This window comes from Sorex araneus, chromosome 1, assembly GCF_027595985.1.
Source record: "Sorex araneus isolate mSorAra2 chromosome 1, mSorAra2.pri, whole genome shotgun sequence".
NCBI classification, from domain to species: Eukaryota; Metazoa; Chordata; class Mammalia; order Eulipotyphla; family Soricidae; genus Sorex; species Sorex araneus.
Genome location: NC_073302.1, coordinates 4,673,419 through 4,687,421, shown reverse-complemented (window position 1 = coordinate 4,687,421; position 14,003 = coordinate 4,673,419). Strand labels below are relative to the sequence as shown.

The window sequence follows — 14,003 nt, the reverse complement described above, 5'->3', positions numbered from 1 at the left end:
AGTCACGGGGTATAGTACAGAGGGTAGGGCTTTTGCCTTGCACACAGCGACCCAGGTTCGATCTCCAGCATCCCACGTGGCCCCTTGGCACCACTACGAGTAATTCCTGGGTGCAGACTCAAGAGTCACCTCTCAGCATCAATGGGTGCGACACAAAATACAAAAAAAGAGTTAAACTCCATCTCTGCCCCCACCCCCTGCTGTTTTCAGCCCTTTCAAGCCCTTGTAGAGTTGCGGCCTCCCCTGGGGGCCAGTCAAGCCAAGTCTGTAATAACTGTCAAGTCCGTTGTGAAGGTGCAGGGAGAAAAACAAGTTGCTTTGCTTTTCTGCAGCTCCGCGATTATGAGATCAAACACGACATGGTTCCTGGGAAGAGGAGCAAGAAGAAGTGCAGAGACGGCGGCCAGGACGGCACGGCTGGCGAGGGCCACCAGTTACCCAAGGGAGTGAGTCCTGCCCTGGGCGGCCGCCCAGGCCCTGGAGGACGGGGGGCTGCAGGGGTGTGGCGGAGTGGCTAGGGTGGTGGGGGAGGGGCATGCCGGCCAGAACCCCAGTTCTGCTCAGGCCGCGGTGGGCGCACGGCCTCAGCGGGGGACGGGCAGGCTCCAACCAAGGCCACATCCCACCGCTGCTCTAGGACTTACAGGCTGAGAATCCGAGATTGGATTCCCAAGCCTCAGCTCTGTTGCCTTTTCCCGGGAAGTTTGGCCTCAGACACAGTTAGGAGCGCACGGGCGGGAGTGTCCCTCGGCCACCAGCATGGTGGGGACCTCGGGGAAAGCAGGCTCCCGTGTCTGCTGGCACCTGCCGGTGCATCCCATATGTCCCCCGAACACTGCCAGGCATAGTTCCCGAGTGCAAAGCGAGGAGTAAACCCTGTGCATCTCCGAGCTGTGTGACGAAAAAGCCAAAAAAAAAAAACCAAAAACACCATCCCTGTCAGGCCTCAGGGTATCGAGTCCCAAACCCTCAGCCCTGCGTCACTCTTCCCACTCTACAGTGGGTCAGACATCGTCTCACACACGCGAGCCAGGATTTGACCGCAGACACGTGTATGGATCCACAGGGCAGGAGTAACCCCCGAGCACCACAGGGTTGGTCCAAGGATGGGGGGAAAAAAAGGCAACCAGCCTTTGAATTTGTTTTGTCTTGAGAATTTGCGAGGAAGGGAGAGAAGCGTGTGGGAGGCGGGTTGGTGTGTGTGGCCTGTCAGAGCAGCAGGTAACGGGGTGGGGAGGGGGGCACGAGAAGCAGATGGGTGGCCAGGACAGTCCGTTCTGCTCTCACTTCTCACCTGCACCGGGTGCCGGCGGCATAACCTGACTTGACAGCCCGGCCGGGCCGTGGGTTGCCGAGACAAAGACAGAGCCGTGGGGACCGGTTCTCAGTGGAAGGGCTCTGAGGGCTGCGCTCACACCCGACAATCGGCCCGTCCAGGTGCCGAGACTCACCTGTGGGCGGTCCCCGGGGGAGCCCAGCGTCTGCCCCGTCCTCTGCCTCCGCCCTGCTCTGTCCCCTGGAGCTCCCTGCGGCTGCGGCGGGTGAACCCCCTCTGCCCAGCCCCGTGTCCACGCCTGGCGACTGTCCAGGAACAGGGCCGTGCCGGGAGAGCCGATGGCGCGGGGACGACCCGAGAAATAGGACGTTTGCATGGAATGGGGGCCGTGCACGAAGGGGCTTAGCTCAGCACTCAGAGTGGGAAGGACCTTGTGTCTGACCCCAGATCCTTCCCTCGTCTGAGCCTGCTTGTCCCAAGCCAAGAGGCCAGGAGGGCCCCGGGCCCGGGGCGCCAGCTCCCCCAGAGCGCCAAAGGCCCCACCTCCCCCGCTGCCCTTGGGGCTGTGGCCGCTGTGGCCGCTGTCAGGTTCCAGCCAAGGTCTCAGCTTCAGCAAAGCTGGCATGGCTCTAAGGGGCAATTGGCTGGGGGTCAGAGGCCAGTCTGAGGGCCGAGAGAGCCGGCCCCCTCCCCAAGAGGGAGCCAGCCTGGGGCCGCGGTGCCCGGGCCTGCGGGCACTGGGATATCGGGGCCTTCCTGACCGTCCGCAGGCCGCCACCGCTCGGACCTCCTTGGGGACCAGGCCCCCGAGAGCTGCCGAGGGGAGGGTAGTGGGCGAGTCCCCGCTTTGAGCCCAGGCTTGGGGTGACTGTCCTGGCTGCAGCCCCTGTGCTCCCCGCTCAGCACCCTGCACCCCCAGGCCCGGTGCCCCCTTCCAGCCTAGGACTGCTGCTGCCTCTAGCACTGGCCTCCCTCAGGGCAGGGCTCGGGGTCCCCTGTAGGGGCGGGGCGTATCCCGGGGGCCGCTGCCCTGTTGCTGCACTGCGAGGGCTCAGTGTAAACCTCCTAGCCCTGCTGCCCCTCTGATCAGGAGTGGCGTCCAGAGGGTCCCTCTGTCCCTCGCCTCCACCTGCAGCATGCCAAGGAGTTAACCAAGGAACGCGACGATCTCAAAACAGAATTGTTCCAGAAAAAGTAGGAGGGGGCCTAGGGAGGGAGGGCTGGGGGGGCAGCTGGGCCGGGGGCCCCCGCCCCTGACTCCTGCCCCTCGGCCCGCTCGGCCGCAGCAAGAGTGTGGCGGACCTGAAGGAGCTGGTGAGCGAGCTCCGGGAGAAGCTGCGCGTGTCACAGGCGGAGACGGACGTCACCCAGCAGAGCGTGGCCGACCTGCAGAAGAAGCTGGAGATGACGGAGCTGCTGCTGCTGCAGGTGACAGGCGGGCACGGGCCGAGGAGACCCTGGGGCCACGCTCGGGGCCCACTGTGGCCAGCCCGGGCTCGCGCCGACCCTCCTCTCTCCCCTGCAGTTCACGGGCCCGACGGCAGGGCCGGGCAGCGACCCCCAGGCCGCCGAGGCGCTGGGCGAGAGGAAGCAGATGGAGAGAGAGATCGAAGACGTGAGAAGGGGAGGGGACAGCCAGGGCGGCGGGGAGGAGTGGGGCGGGGCGGGGCGGGGCGCGGGCTGACGGCCACCGTCCTGCAGCTCAAGAGGCTGTTGAAGCAGCTGCAGGTGGAGAGGGACCAGCACCTGGAGCAGATCAGGGCCCAGGACGAGTTCTGGCAGCAGCGCGTGCAGCAGGCCTTGCAGCAGGTGCGGGGGCCGCGGGCTGGGCGGGCGCCGGGCGGCTCGGGCCAGCGGAGCCGAGGGCTTTTCCGCGCCCCGCCCACGAGTGACCGTGGCGGTGCTCAGGAGCTGCGCGTGGTGCCGGGGGTGGGTCTCGAGGGCCGGGTGCCCCCGACTATGGTCCCCGTGTCTGGGCAGAGCGCGGTGTTGAAGGACGAGAACGAGAAGAACGTGAGATACGTGCAGGAGCTGGAGGCCAGCGTGGCCGACCTGAAGGCGCGGCTGGGTGAGTGCCGGGGGGTGGGGCAGGGCCAGGGTGTCCGTCGGGGTCCGAGTGTGGCTCTCGTGTCTGGCGCCGTGACTGTAGCCCCCGTTTCAGACGCGCCGGCCCCCCAGGAGCCCCCGGCGCAGCCGCCCGAGCCCTCGGAGCGGGAGGTGCAGCTGCAGGCGGAGGCCGAGAAGTGGCGGCAGGAGGTGGCGAGCCTGGCGGAGCAGCTGCAGACGCAGGTGCGCGACAACGAGAGCCTGAGCCGGCTGAACGCGGAGCAGGGCCAGCGGCTGCTGCAGCTGGAGGCCGAGGTGTGGGATGAGCAGGCCGAGGCGCGCAGCCGCATCCTGGAGACGATGGAGAACGACCGCACGACCATCACGCGCGCCCTGGCCCAGAACCGCGAGCTCAAGCAGCAGCTGGCCGAGCTGCAGGACGGCTTCGTGAAGCTGGTGCGCCCCCTGCCCCCCGGCCTCCGGGACCCGCGGCCCCGGCTGGACCTTCCTGCCCTGGATGGGCCGCTGTTGGCCTGGGGTTCGACAGCGATGCAGGGGGAGGGCCGGGAGGGTCCGGCGGGGGTCGGCGGGGGGCGCTGACCGGCCCACTCCCTCAGAGCAACGAGAACATGGAGGTCACGTGTGCGCTGCAGTCGGAACAGCACGTGAAGGAGCAGCTGGCGGAGAGGCTGGGGCAGCTGCAAGAGAAGTTGGCAGAGATGAAGGAGACGGTAACGGGGTGAGCAGGGCCGGGCAGGGGGCCGGGAGGCCGGGCCGAGCACCCTACCGGGCAGCGGGGAGGCGGCTGGGCAGGTCCTGGGACTCACGGCCGCTCTAGCCCACGGCAGCCCTGAGCTTCGGGGCCTTTGCCCTGTGCGGGTCCTGGGTGAGGCGGGCGGGGCAGGCCGGGCTCGGAGGCTGCTTGTGACCCGGCCCCGGGGCCGCAGCCTGGCCGGGAGCTGCCCTCGGCCGCCCTGCGCGGCCTCACGCCCGGGGCCCACAGGTGCAGGCGAAGACGAGTGAGGCACAGGCGCTGCAGCAGCAGCGGGACCAGCACCTGGGCCACCTGCAGCAGTACGCGGCCGCCTGCCAGCAGCTGGGCGCCGAGAAGGAGCAGCTGCAGCAGCAGGCGCTGCTCCACGGCCAGCAGCTGGACCGGCTGCAGCACGAGCACGCGCAGAGCCAGGACGCGCTGGACGAGGCACAGGTGAGCCGGGCCGGGGCCGGGCCGGGCGGGCAGAGGCCTGCAGCCGCCCCCTCACGCGCCCGCCCCTCAGGGACTCCTGAAGGCTGCTGAGGAGCAGAAGCAGCAGCTCCAGGCCCAGCTGAGCGCACTGCTGGCGCCGGGGAAGGGTGAGTCCCGGGCTGCGGGAGGAACCGCCGGGGGTCACGGGCAGGGACAGCCCCGGGGGTCCCTCCCCTCCCCTCTCCCCCCGCTGCTCCTGCTCCCTCGGTTGTCTGAGACTTTTGCACTGCTCCACAGCGAGTGACGGGGTCGGTGATGGGGACGGTGACGGGGAAGGTGACGGGGAGCAGGAGACGGCCCCGAGGAAGCTGAGCCTGCCCGGGGACCTGCACAGCAGAGAGGCCATGGTGAGCCCGAGCCCTGCCGACCCTCCCCACAGTCGCTGCACCCTGGAGACCCCGCACGGCGAGGGGCCCCGCAGGGGTGCTCTCCCCGGGCCCACACGCGTCCCCCTCACCCGCAGCTGGAGTTCTGCAACTCGGCCTTGGCGCAGGCGGACGCGGAGCAGGCGGAGCTGCGCCGGCAGCTGGGGGCCGAGAGAGCCCGGAGCAGGGGTTTGGCGCAAGCCCTGGCGGCCGCGCAGCCCGCAGCCCCCGCGCCCGGGGCCCAGACCGTCCCCCAGGAGACGCACGCGGCCCTGAAGGAGGCCATGGACTTGCTGCAAGTGAGCGGGCGGCCCTGCAGGGGCGGGGGCGGGGGCGGGGGCGGGTGCCCCCCCCAGCCCGGCTGACCGCTGTCCCCCCGCAGACTCGCTTTGCGCAGATCATGCAGGAGAAGGTGGAGCTGCGCGAGCGCGTGGAGGAGCTGGAGCATCGCTGCGTCCAGCTCTCGGGCGAGACCGAGACCATCGGTGAGTGGCGGCTCGGGGCTGCCCGCGCCGGGGCCCCCAGCCTCTGAGCCGTGCCCCCGTCTCGCAGGGGAGTACATCACCCTGTACCACAACCAGCGGGCAGTGCTGAAGGAGCGGCACCACGAGAAGGAGGAGTACATCACCCGCCTGGCCCAGGACAAGGAGAACCTCAAGGTGGGCGGGGCAGCCTGAGTGGGCGGGGCAGCCTGAGTGGGCGGGGCCTCAGGGCGGGACTCAGTGCTGCCCCCCGCAGGTGCAACTGCTGGAGCTGCAGGAGCTCGTGTTGATGCTGGTGGATGACAAGTACTCCAGCCAAGGCCCCAAGGCCGCCTCCCTGGCCCTTGCTGGCCCCCTGGCCGGTTCCCCGACAGGTCAGGAGAGCCTCCTGGGGGCCGCTGTGGGCGAGTCGGGGCTTCCCGTCACCCAGCGCTCGCCCTTCTCTCCCCTCTCTCCCGCTCCCTAGAAGCCCCCCATGGAGGCAGCCCCGGGTCCGAGGAGCTGAGCCCGGAAGGGGCCCCGGCAGGCCCTGCGCCTGTCAGCAACCCCACGGCCGTGAAGATCATGCAGCTGCTGAAGGAGATGCAGAACTGTAAAGACCAGCCCGGCCTGGGCGCGGCGCCCTGCTCGCCTTGTATCCCTTTCTTTTACAAGGCAGACGAAAACGACCAAGTTAAAATCACCATGATCTAGCCCCGTCCCTGTCCCCCGCCCCCCTCCCACCGCGTCCTGTTGCTTCACACGGGGGAAGGGACAGGAACACTTCCGTGGGGGACCACGGACGGACCAGCGCAGCCTTCGCCGTAGCTGGGCGCTGCCTGCAGCTGTGAGCGGGCCAGAGGCGTCGCTGGCTGCACAGGCCTGGAAGCATCCGCGCCCGCGCTTGGGGAGTCATCTGAACAGCCCCCCCTATCGTCTCAGTGCCGGGGAAGAAAGTTACTATTGAGGGCATCCCTTCTCTGTAGCCCACCGGTCCCTAGCTTGTCCTGCCTCCTAGTGGCCAGCTCAGGATTCACGCCTGAGGCCAGGGAAGCTGCAGGGTCCCCCAGCCCTGAGCCCAGAGGGGCAGCACAGCGGGGAGGGTCTTTGCCTTCAGGCAGACAACCTGGGCTCCATTCCGGCTCCCCATAGGGTCCCCTGAGCACCGTCAAGAGTGATTCCTGATCGCAGAACCAGGAGTCACCCCTGAGCATTGCTGGGTGTGACCTACGAAGCCAAAAAAAAAAAAAAAAACCACCCAAACTCCCCTGGACCCCATGTTGAGCCCTTCTCTGCCCCCTGGGCGCCCCAGACAACACGAACCCGCAGACACGTTTGTTTCCCATCGCTCAGAAATGGATTTTACTCTCAGCCACGAGATAGCAAGACGGAGCGAGGTCAGAGTCCTGGACAGCAGAGGGCGCTGCTGTCCCCAGGGCCGGGGGACTCGGGGACGCTGGCTGTGCTGGTCTCTGGGAGCCAGGGCTGTCCCTGTCCCGCCACCCCTGATGCTTGTGCAGTGTGACAATACAGTCAGGGTCTGAGTCCCATGTGGACCTTCACTGTCCCTCTGAGCCTGTCCGTTCCCGCCCGAGTGGCCTGTCGGGGTGTGGCCTCCCCTCTGCTCCTGCTGCGCTCTGGGGCTCCCGACCTGCCCTTCCCCGGGCCACTCTGAGCCCCGCGTCTCCTGCCTCATTCCCTCCAGGCTTCATACCAAACGTTGGCAGCCTGGCAGCCCCTGAGCGCTGGTCCTGTCCCGGGACATGCGCTTAACCACCCAGACGCTCTGAGGGGTTTCTGGGCGTGACGGCAGGACTGCCCGAGGCTCCAGGATCAGGCCCGCGTGGAGACCGTGACCAAAGCTGGCTCCATGGTGGGGCCTGGGCCAGTCTCCCGCTACTCGCGCCATCTCTGACCTGTTCCTGCAGCTGGTTGCCAGCCACCCCACCCTCACCACCTCTGAGCGGGTGGGTGGTCCGTAGCCACGTCCTCACCTGAGAAGGCGGGCTCCCCGCTGTGCCGGGCATGTCCGGGTGCCAGGGTGTTGAACAGCAACAGCCGCCAGCTAGTCTCGGGGGTCCTCCCAGGGTCCACAGCATTGCTGGCCTTTGCCTGGGCAGCTGTTGGCTGGTCAGAGTTGCTCTGCTCCTTTCCGTCAGACCCCCCTCAGGACAGCCAGCAGGTGACTGACACCCTGAGGCGGGTGCCCAGGTCAGTCTGGGCTACTCAGGGCCATCACGGTCCCTCGCGTCCCACGGTCCTTGCTCCACTGTCCTCGCCACGTTCCCACAGCGTTTCCCGAAGTCGACTCAGGCACTCAGCAGGTCTTGCCGCACTGAGAATGTTGTGCTGAATTGCACCCATCCCCTCGCTGGTTCGTCTCACCCCCTTTCTCCACCCCAGCACCCCAGACGATCCCCAAACTTGCCAGGAGTGACCCGGGAGCAAGCCCTGAGCACAGCCAGCCATGGCTCGAAAGCTGTTAAGTAGAAAACCCTCCAGGGCCGGGGTGGTCTTAAAGCACGGAGGGCGTTTGCCTCGCACGTGGCCGGCCCGGGTTCGCTCCCCAGCATCCCATAAGGTCCCCCAAGCACCGCCAGGAGTAATTCCTGAGTGCAGAGCCAGGAGTAACCCCTGTGCATTGCTGGGTGTGACCCAAAAAGAAAAAACCACCACAAACCTCCAGAACCCAAGCACCGTCCTGCTCACGGCCAGTCTCCAATGGTTCAGGACAAGCCCATCATGAGCGAGAACGAATCTGCTGAGAACCTCAGCTGTGCGGGTTTTGTGACTGAAACCCCCAGGCTCACACGAGTCGGGAACGGGTGACCTCCCCCCCCCACCCCCGTCTCCCTGTGCTTCCGAGTGCCTGTCACGCCCACAAACTGCCTCTGGCGCCATGGAAGCTCATTAGTGGCCAAGATCCAGAGACAAATCTCAGAAAGTCACAAGCTGCAGAGATGCCTCTGGACCCCCAAGTCACCATCCAGTTAAAAGTTTAACTCCAACTCTATTGCCCCATTACACATTTTAGAATTCCAAGTGCGTGGCCACATTCACAGCCGCACAACATCTTATACTCTATGCCGCTGATGTACCAAGAGTAACACCACATTTGGTGGGGTGTAAAGTGGGAGGCAACCAATCTCCATCAAAATAATATATTATATATATATACATATATATTCGCAAGTAAGTCTCAACCTGTAACAATGTGTTAGTGATCTCTTCTACAAGGCCTTAATGGCTCCAAGGTGAGATACAACAATTTTCACACACTTTCCTCTAAGGAAAACTTTTGGGATTTTTATCAGATTATTCATAACAAGCAATGCATAGTAAATTATTTAGGCTCTGCCTTGCCTTTGGGGCAGGCTTGGGTGGTGGTGAGAAAATTTGAAATAATGGTGGTGGGATAATGGTATTAGAATATTGAACATAATGAACATTATTGTGAACAACTAAATTTTTTTCTTTTTCTCTTTTTTTTTTTTTTTTGCTTTTTGGGTCACCCGTGGTGATGCACAGGGGTTACTCCTGGCTCTGCACTCTGGAACTGCTCCTGGCAGTGCTCAGGGGACCATATGGGATGCTGGGAATTGAACCCGGGTTGGCTGTGTGCAAGGCAAACGCCCCACCCTCTGTGCTAACACTCCAGGCCTAGAAAAAATATTTTTAATTAAAAACAGAAAATTCAAATCACTGAGCAAAAAATCTGATGTATAAAAGGCAAGAAAAAGATTTTGATGAGCCGGGGCCAGAGCAATAGCACAGTGGGGAGGGCATTTGCCTTGCATGCAGCTGACCCGGGTTTGATCGTGAGCAACCCATAGGGTCCCCTGAGCACCGCCAGGAGTGATTCCTGAGTGCAGGAGTGATTTCTGAATAATTTCAGGAGAAACCCCCGAGCATCACTGGTATGCATCCCCCACCACCAGCCCACACAGGAAAACTCTGATGCGGCATCGGTTGCAGTGCCCCTTGCCTTGCTAAAGGAGGTGAAATGCCTCCCAGAGGATGACCGCGGCGAGGCTGGGCGGCTGGGCACGCTCGTCCCGGCGTTTGAGCTCTGGTGGTCCAGGTCCGGGCGGTGCAGTCGCAGGAGGCACCAGCTGCAGCCTCCCTGCCTCACAGCCAGGCTCTCCAAGGGGAAAGGAGCAGCAGCACCCCCCGTCCTGCCGTCACCGCAGACGCTCAGTGCAGGGCAGACTGCGTGGGGCCGACCGCACCGCGGGCAGGAGCTGGCCTTGCACACGGCCGGCCCACGTTCGATCCTCGGCATCCCACAGGGCCCCTGGCCCCTGCCAGGAGTGGTCTCTGGGCACAGAGCACTGCCCGGTGTGACACCCCACAAACAAACAAAGGAATCAGTGAGGACAGACTCTGGGGCTGAGTGAGGGCGCGAAGCAAATGCCCTCCCGCCTGACGTCTGCGCCGGTGTCAGGGGTGAGACAGACACGGCACGTGTGCTGGACACCGGCCTGCGCTGCTCCCAGCCAGAGCACTTGGGTCTTGTTTGTTTGTGGGGGGCCACCCCGGTGATGCTCAGGGCTGACTCCTGGCGGTGCCTGGGCCCCTGTGGGGTGTCAGGGAAACGCCCTCCCGTGTGCCGTCACTCCCATTCCCATGTGTGGCACTTTTTTTTTTTTTTTTTGCTTTTTGGGTCACACCCAGCGATGCTCAGGGGTAATTCTCTGCTCTGCATTCAGGAATCACCCCTGGCCGTGCTCAGGGGACCATATGGGATGCTGGGAATCGAACCCGGGTCAGCCGCGTGCAAGGCAAACGCCCTCCCCGCTGTGCTATCGCTCCAGCCCCGATGTGTGGCACTTTGGAGAGAAACGTGCTTGTCCAGCTGTGGCTTGACCGCCCCCCCGTGCGTCAGAGGTGATCACCCCTGGGTTCTCCAAGTAGGACACTCATTACTTCTGGGGGAACCCAAGGAAGCGTGAGGGGCGGAGCTGCGCCCTGGGTGTAGGAATTGTCTAATGGTGGGACACCGCCCCCCCACCCCCATGAGCGAGGAGGAGGAGAGAGCAGTGCCCCCCTCCCTCGGGCTCTGGGACTCAGACTGTGTGGGTTGGATTCTCACTACAACCTCTGCTTAGCTGTGTGACCTTAGACTAGTGCCCTACCCTCTCTGAGCCTCGGAGTTTTTGAACATACATGGGGTAGAGGCCTGATAGGACCGTGGTTAAGGCTCATGCCTTTCACGCAACTGAGCCCAGACCAATACCCAGCACCACAAACTTGAATTAAACCACCTGGAGGGGTCCCCAGGCCTCCTGCACGCCTCTTGAAAGACCCCCTACTCCCTCAAGCCCCCAGACAGTATGGGGTAGAGAAAGCTGGTGGAGAGGGTCAGCCACTGGGTGTTTTGAGAATCAAAAGTTAATTTACGTTAAGTTGCTATTTAAATAAGTGATTTAACTGGTTCTCAGCGTGGTGACCAACACGGGGAGGCGTCCCTGTTGCAGCTGCTGCCAGCCCGGGAGAGAATCCCTCGGCCAGCTGCAGCTCAGACTGAAGAATCAGCTGCCCCTCGAGGGACAGAGCAGTAGTACAAGACCTGCCTTGCTTGCTGCTGACCCGGGCTTAATTCTTGGAATCATGTGTGGTTGCCTGAGTCTGAGCACAGAGCCAGGAGTGAGCCCCGAGCCCCACCAAACCAGAACCAAAAACAACAACAACAAAATTTTAAAAATTGGGGCGGGAGAGATAGTACTGCGGGTAGGGTACTTGCCTTGCGTGAGGTCGACCTGGGTTTGAGCCCCACATCCCATAGGGTCCCAGAACATCACCAGGAGTGATCCCTGGGTGCAGAGTCAAGAGTGACCCCTGAGCATTGCCGGGTGTCACCCCCGAGATAAAACAAAAACTTTAAAATAAATAGCCTTGAGAAAAAACTCAGAAGCTGTACATGAGTGTGAGACTTTGGCCGAGGAATGGAGCTCAGTGATTTTTTTTAAAAACTCAGATAATTGCTTTCCAAATTTGAGCCCCAAGAATTGATCCCCAATTCAGAAAGAAAGTGGGGGGGAAGGGAAGGGAGGGAGAGAGAAAGAAAGAAAAAGAAAAAAGAGAAAGAAAGGGAGGAATAGAGGGAAGAAAGGAATAAAAGGAAGGAAGGAAGGAAGGAAGGAAGGAAGGGAGGGAGGGAGGGAGGGAGGGAGGGAGGGAGGAAGGAAGGAAGGGAGGGAGGGAGGGAGGGAGGAAGTGGCTAGGGTGATAGTACGGCAGGGAGAGTGTTTCCCTTACATGCCGCTGACCCGGGTTCGATCCCTGGCATCCCATATGATCCCCCGAGCATGTCCAGGAGTATTTCCTGAGAGTAACCCCTGAGCATTGCCAGGCGTGACCTCCCAAAAGGAGCCAAGAAGAAAGACAGAGGGAGAGAGAGGGAGAGGGGGAGTTTGCTGTGTGCTGCATTCCGTCTTATCTCCAAGACTGGATGGAGATCACGGTTTCCTGTCCCTGTACGTGTCGCGACTCAAATACGACAAGGCAACGAGCCGAGTTTGTAGAGCTTTTGGCCAACGCGGGAGATTTTACTTAGGTCACGGGACAGGCGGGTTTTCCGTAAAGACAACCAGACCCACGCATCAAGCACCCCGCCTCTGGCTGGGGCCGAGCACTGACGACTCACCCTGGGGAGAGATGCTGGCGAGGAGGAAGCCGGCCAACCCCTTCCCTCCCTGGCGTCCCTCTGGTCTCTGCCAGCGTCACCAACCCAGGTGGTCTCGGTGCCTTCCAGGTCTGAGCCCCAGGGCCTAGGGATTGGGAGAATTTTCCTACCCGTAGAGTCGAGGCCAGGAGCGCGTCCCTGTTTCCTGGGCTCACAGCGCCATCTAGCGGGCAAAGGGGAGTGACGCACCCGGGTCCTGCGCTCCCAGAACAGCTTCCACGGCCCCAGGAGCTCTGAGGATCGCGTGTTTCCCTGCTGAACCTGAGTGTCAGGCATCGGTGATCCCCTGTCCGAAAAGCTGATGCTCTGATGGAGAAAAAAGGAAACGCGTCAGATTCTCCAATACTCCAACCCTCAAGAAACCCCCGAGTTACCCATATAAACAAAATTAGCTGGTGACACAAGGCATCATGGGATGAAGGTTCAGTTCTGTAGGGACCAGAGACAGTGCAGCAGCTGAGCGCCCCCTTTCCTGGGGAGCAGCTGGGGCGCAGAGCGGGGCCCATCCCTGAGACTGCTCGCTACTGCTCCCTATGTACCCCCCTCAGAAAAAGCTCCCATTTCTTTTTTGTTTTTTTTTTTTTGGGGGGGGCACACCTGGTGATGCTCAGGGGTTACTCCTGCCTCTGCACTCAGAAATTACTCCTGGACTGACCATATGGGATGCTGGGGATCGAACCCAGGTCAGCCTCATGCAAGGCAAATGCCCGCTACACTGTCGCTCCGGTCCCCAAAGCTCCCATTTCTTTCTTTTTTTTTGGGGGGGGGAGTTTTTGGGTCACACCCAGCGATGCACAGGGGTTACTCCTGGCTCATGCACTCAGGAATTACTCCTGGCGGTGCTAGGGGGACCATATGGGATGCTGGGAATCGAACCTGGGTCTGCTGCATGCAAGGCAAACGCCCTACCCGCTGTGCTATTGCTCCAGCCCCCCCCCCCCAAGCTCTCATTTCTTGGGATTTGTTACAGGGTTTTCTTTGTTGTTGTTGTTTACATTTTGTTTTGTTTTGGTGCCACACTTGGTGATGCTCAGGGGCTACTTCTGGCTCTGCACTCAGGAATTACTCCTGGGGGAGCTTGGGGGGTCATACGGAGTGCTGGGGACCTCGCAGTACCTAAGAAAAGGTTCTTCTTGAGTCTGTCTCACCCTCCTTGTAATGTGAGCCGCAGAGGGCACAAAGAAAGCCTGATTTTTGCTCCTGGGGGCTCCCTAAAACACAGACTCCCAAACTTATTATGCCAGCCGCCCTAAGCATGCCCAGCAGTGCAGACCCACGCTGCTCTCTCTCCAGCCCCTCAGGTCAGTTTGGTTTTGTTTTCCCAGCCCCATGGGGTGCCGGGCCACTGCTTTGGGTGAGAGATGTTCCATGACTTCACCAATTCTATGACTTGTGGGCCCTTAGACCCTCCCATGTTGAAGCCGGGGGCGGCGGGGCACAGAGTCTGCCTCATGTTCAACCAAGACCCCATTTTAGGGTGTTAGGAATTGAAACCAATCTGAGGGCAACTGAAGCTTAATATGGCAACTGTCCAGTTTTATAGGGACCCGCCCCAGCACGGGCATAAGGCAACTTCCTGGCCTAGGCGAACAGGGCAGTGCCGTGAAGCAAAGAGTATACCAGAGGCATAAAGGAGAAAGAAAAATGTTTCACTGGCAGGTAGGGTCCGATTCATGATCCCCTTTGGCGCCCCCCATATTTCACAACATCCTCACCGGGCCTCACGTAAGACCCAAAGGGAAGCCCTGGTCCTTACTCGGAACCTTGAGGTCAGCGGTATCGACCGACAATCCCCTCGCCACTCCTATGCAGATCAATCAATCCCAAATTTTGCAAATTTTGCAGTCACCACACGTTGTGTGACAGACTTAAGTCTGCAGCCAGGTGACAGCATCAGGACCAGCCGCTTCAGGGGGTGGCCAGG

The 14,003-nt window shown here is 61.9% G+C and overlaps 1 protein-coding gene across 1 annotated transcript; it reads left to right on the top strand.

Annotated features, from left to right (window-relative positions):
• The first annotated feature begins 359 nt into the window (after positions 1-359).
• On the top strand, positions 360-8,594 carry LOC129400881 (golgin subfamily A member 2-like). The gene is made up of 16 exons (XM_055124156.1): positions 360-446; positions 2,412-2,470; positions 2,563-2,704; positions 2,802-2,891; positions 2,978-3,085; positions 3,257-3,344; positions 3,438-3,778; positions 3,940-4,053; positions 4,326-4,529; positions 4,600-4,675; positions 4,806-4,915; positions 5,032-5,232; positions 5,316-5,418; positions 5,486-5,592; positions 5,672-5,789; positions 5,882-8,594. Exons 1-16 carry the CDS (start codon positions 360-362, stop codon positions 6,106-6,108), a joined length of 2,175 nt encoding a protein of 724 aa, XP_054980131.1. The 3' UTR covers positions 6,109-8,594.
• Positions 8,595-14,003: the final 5,409 nt, after the last annotated feature.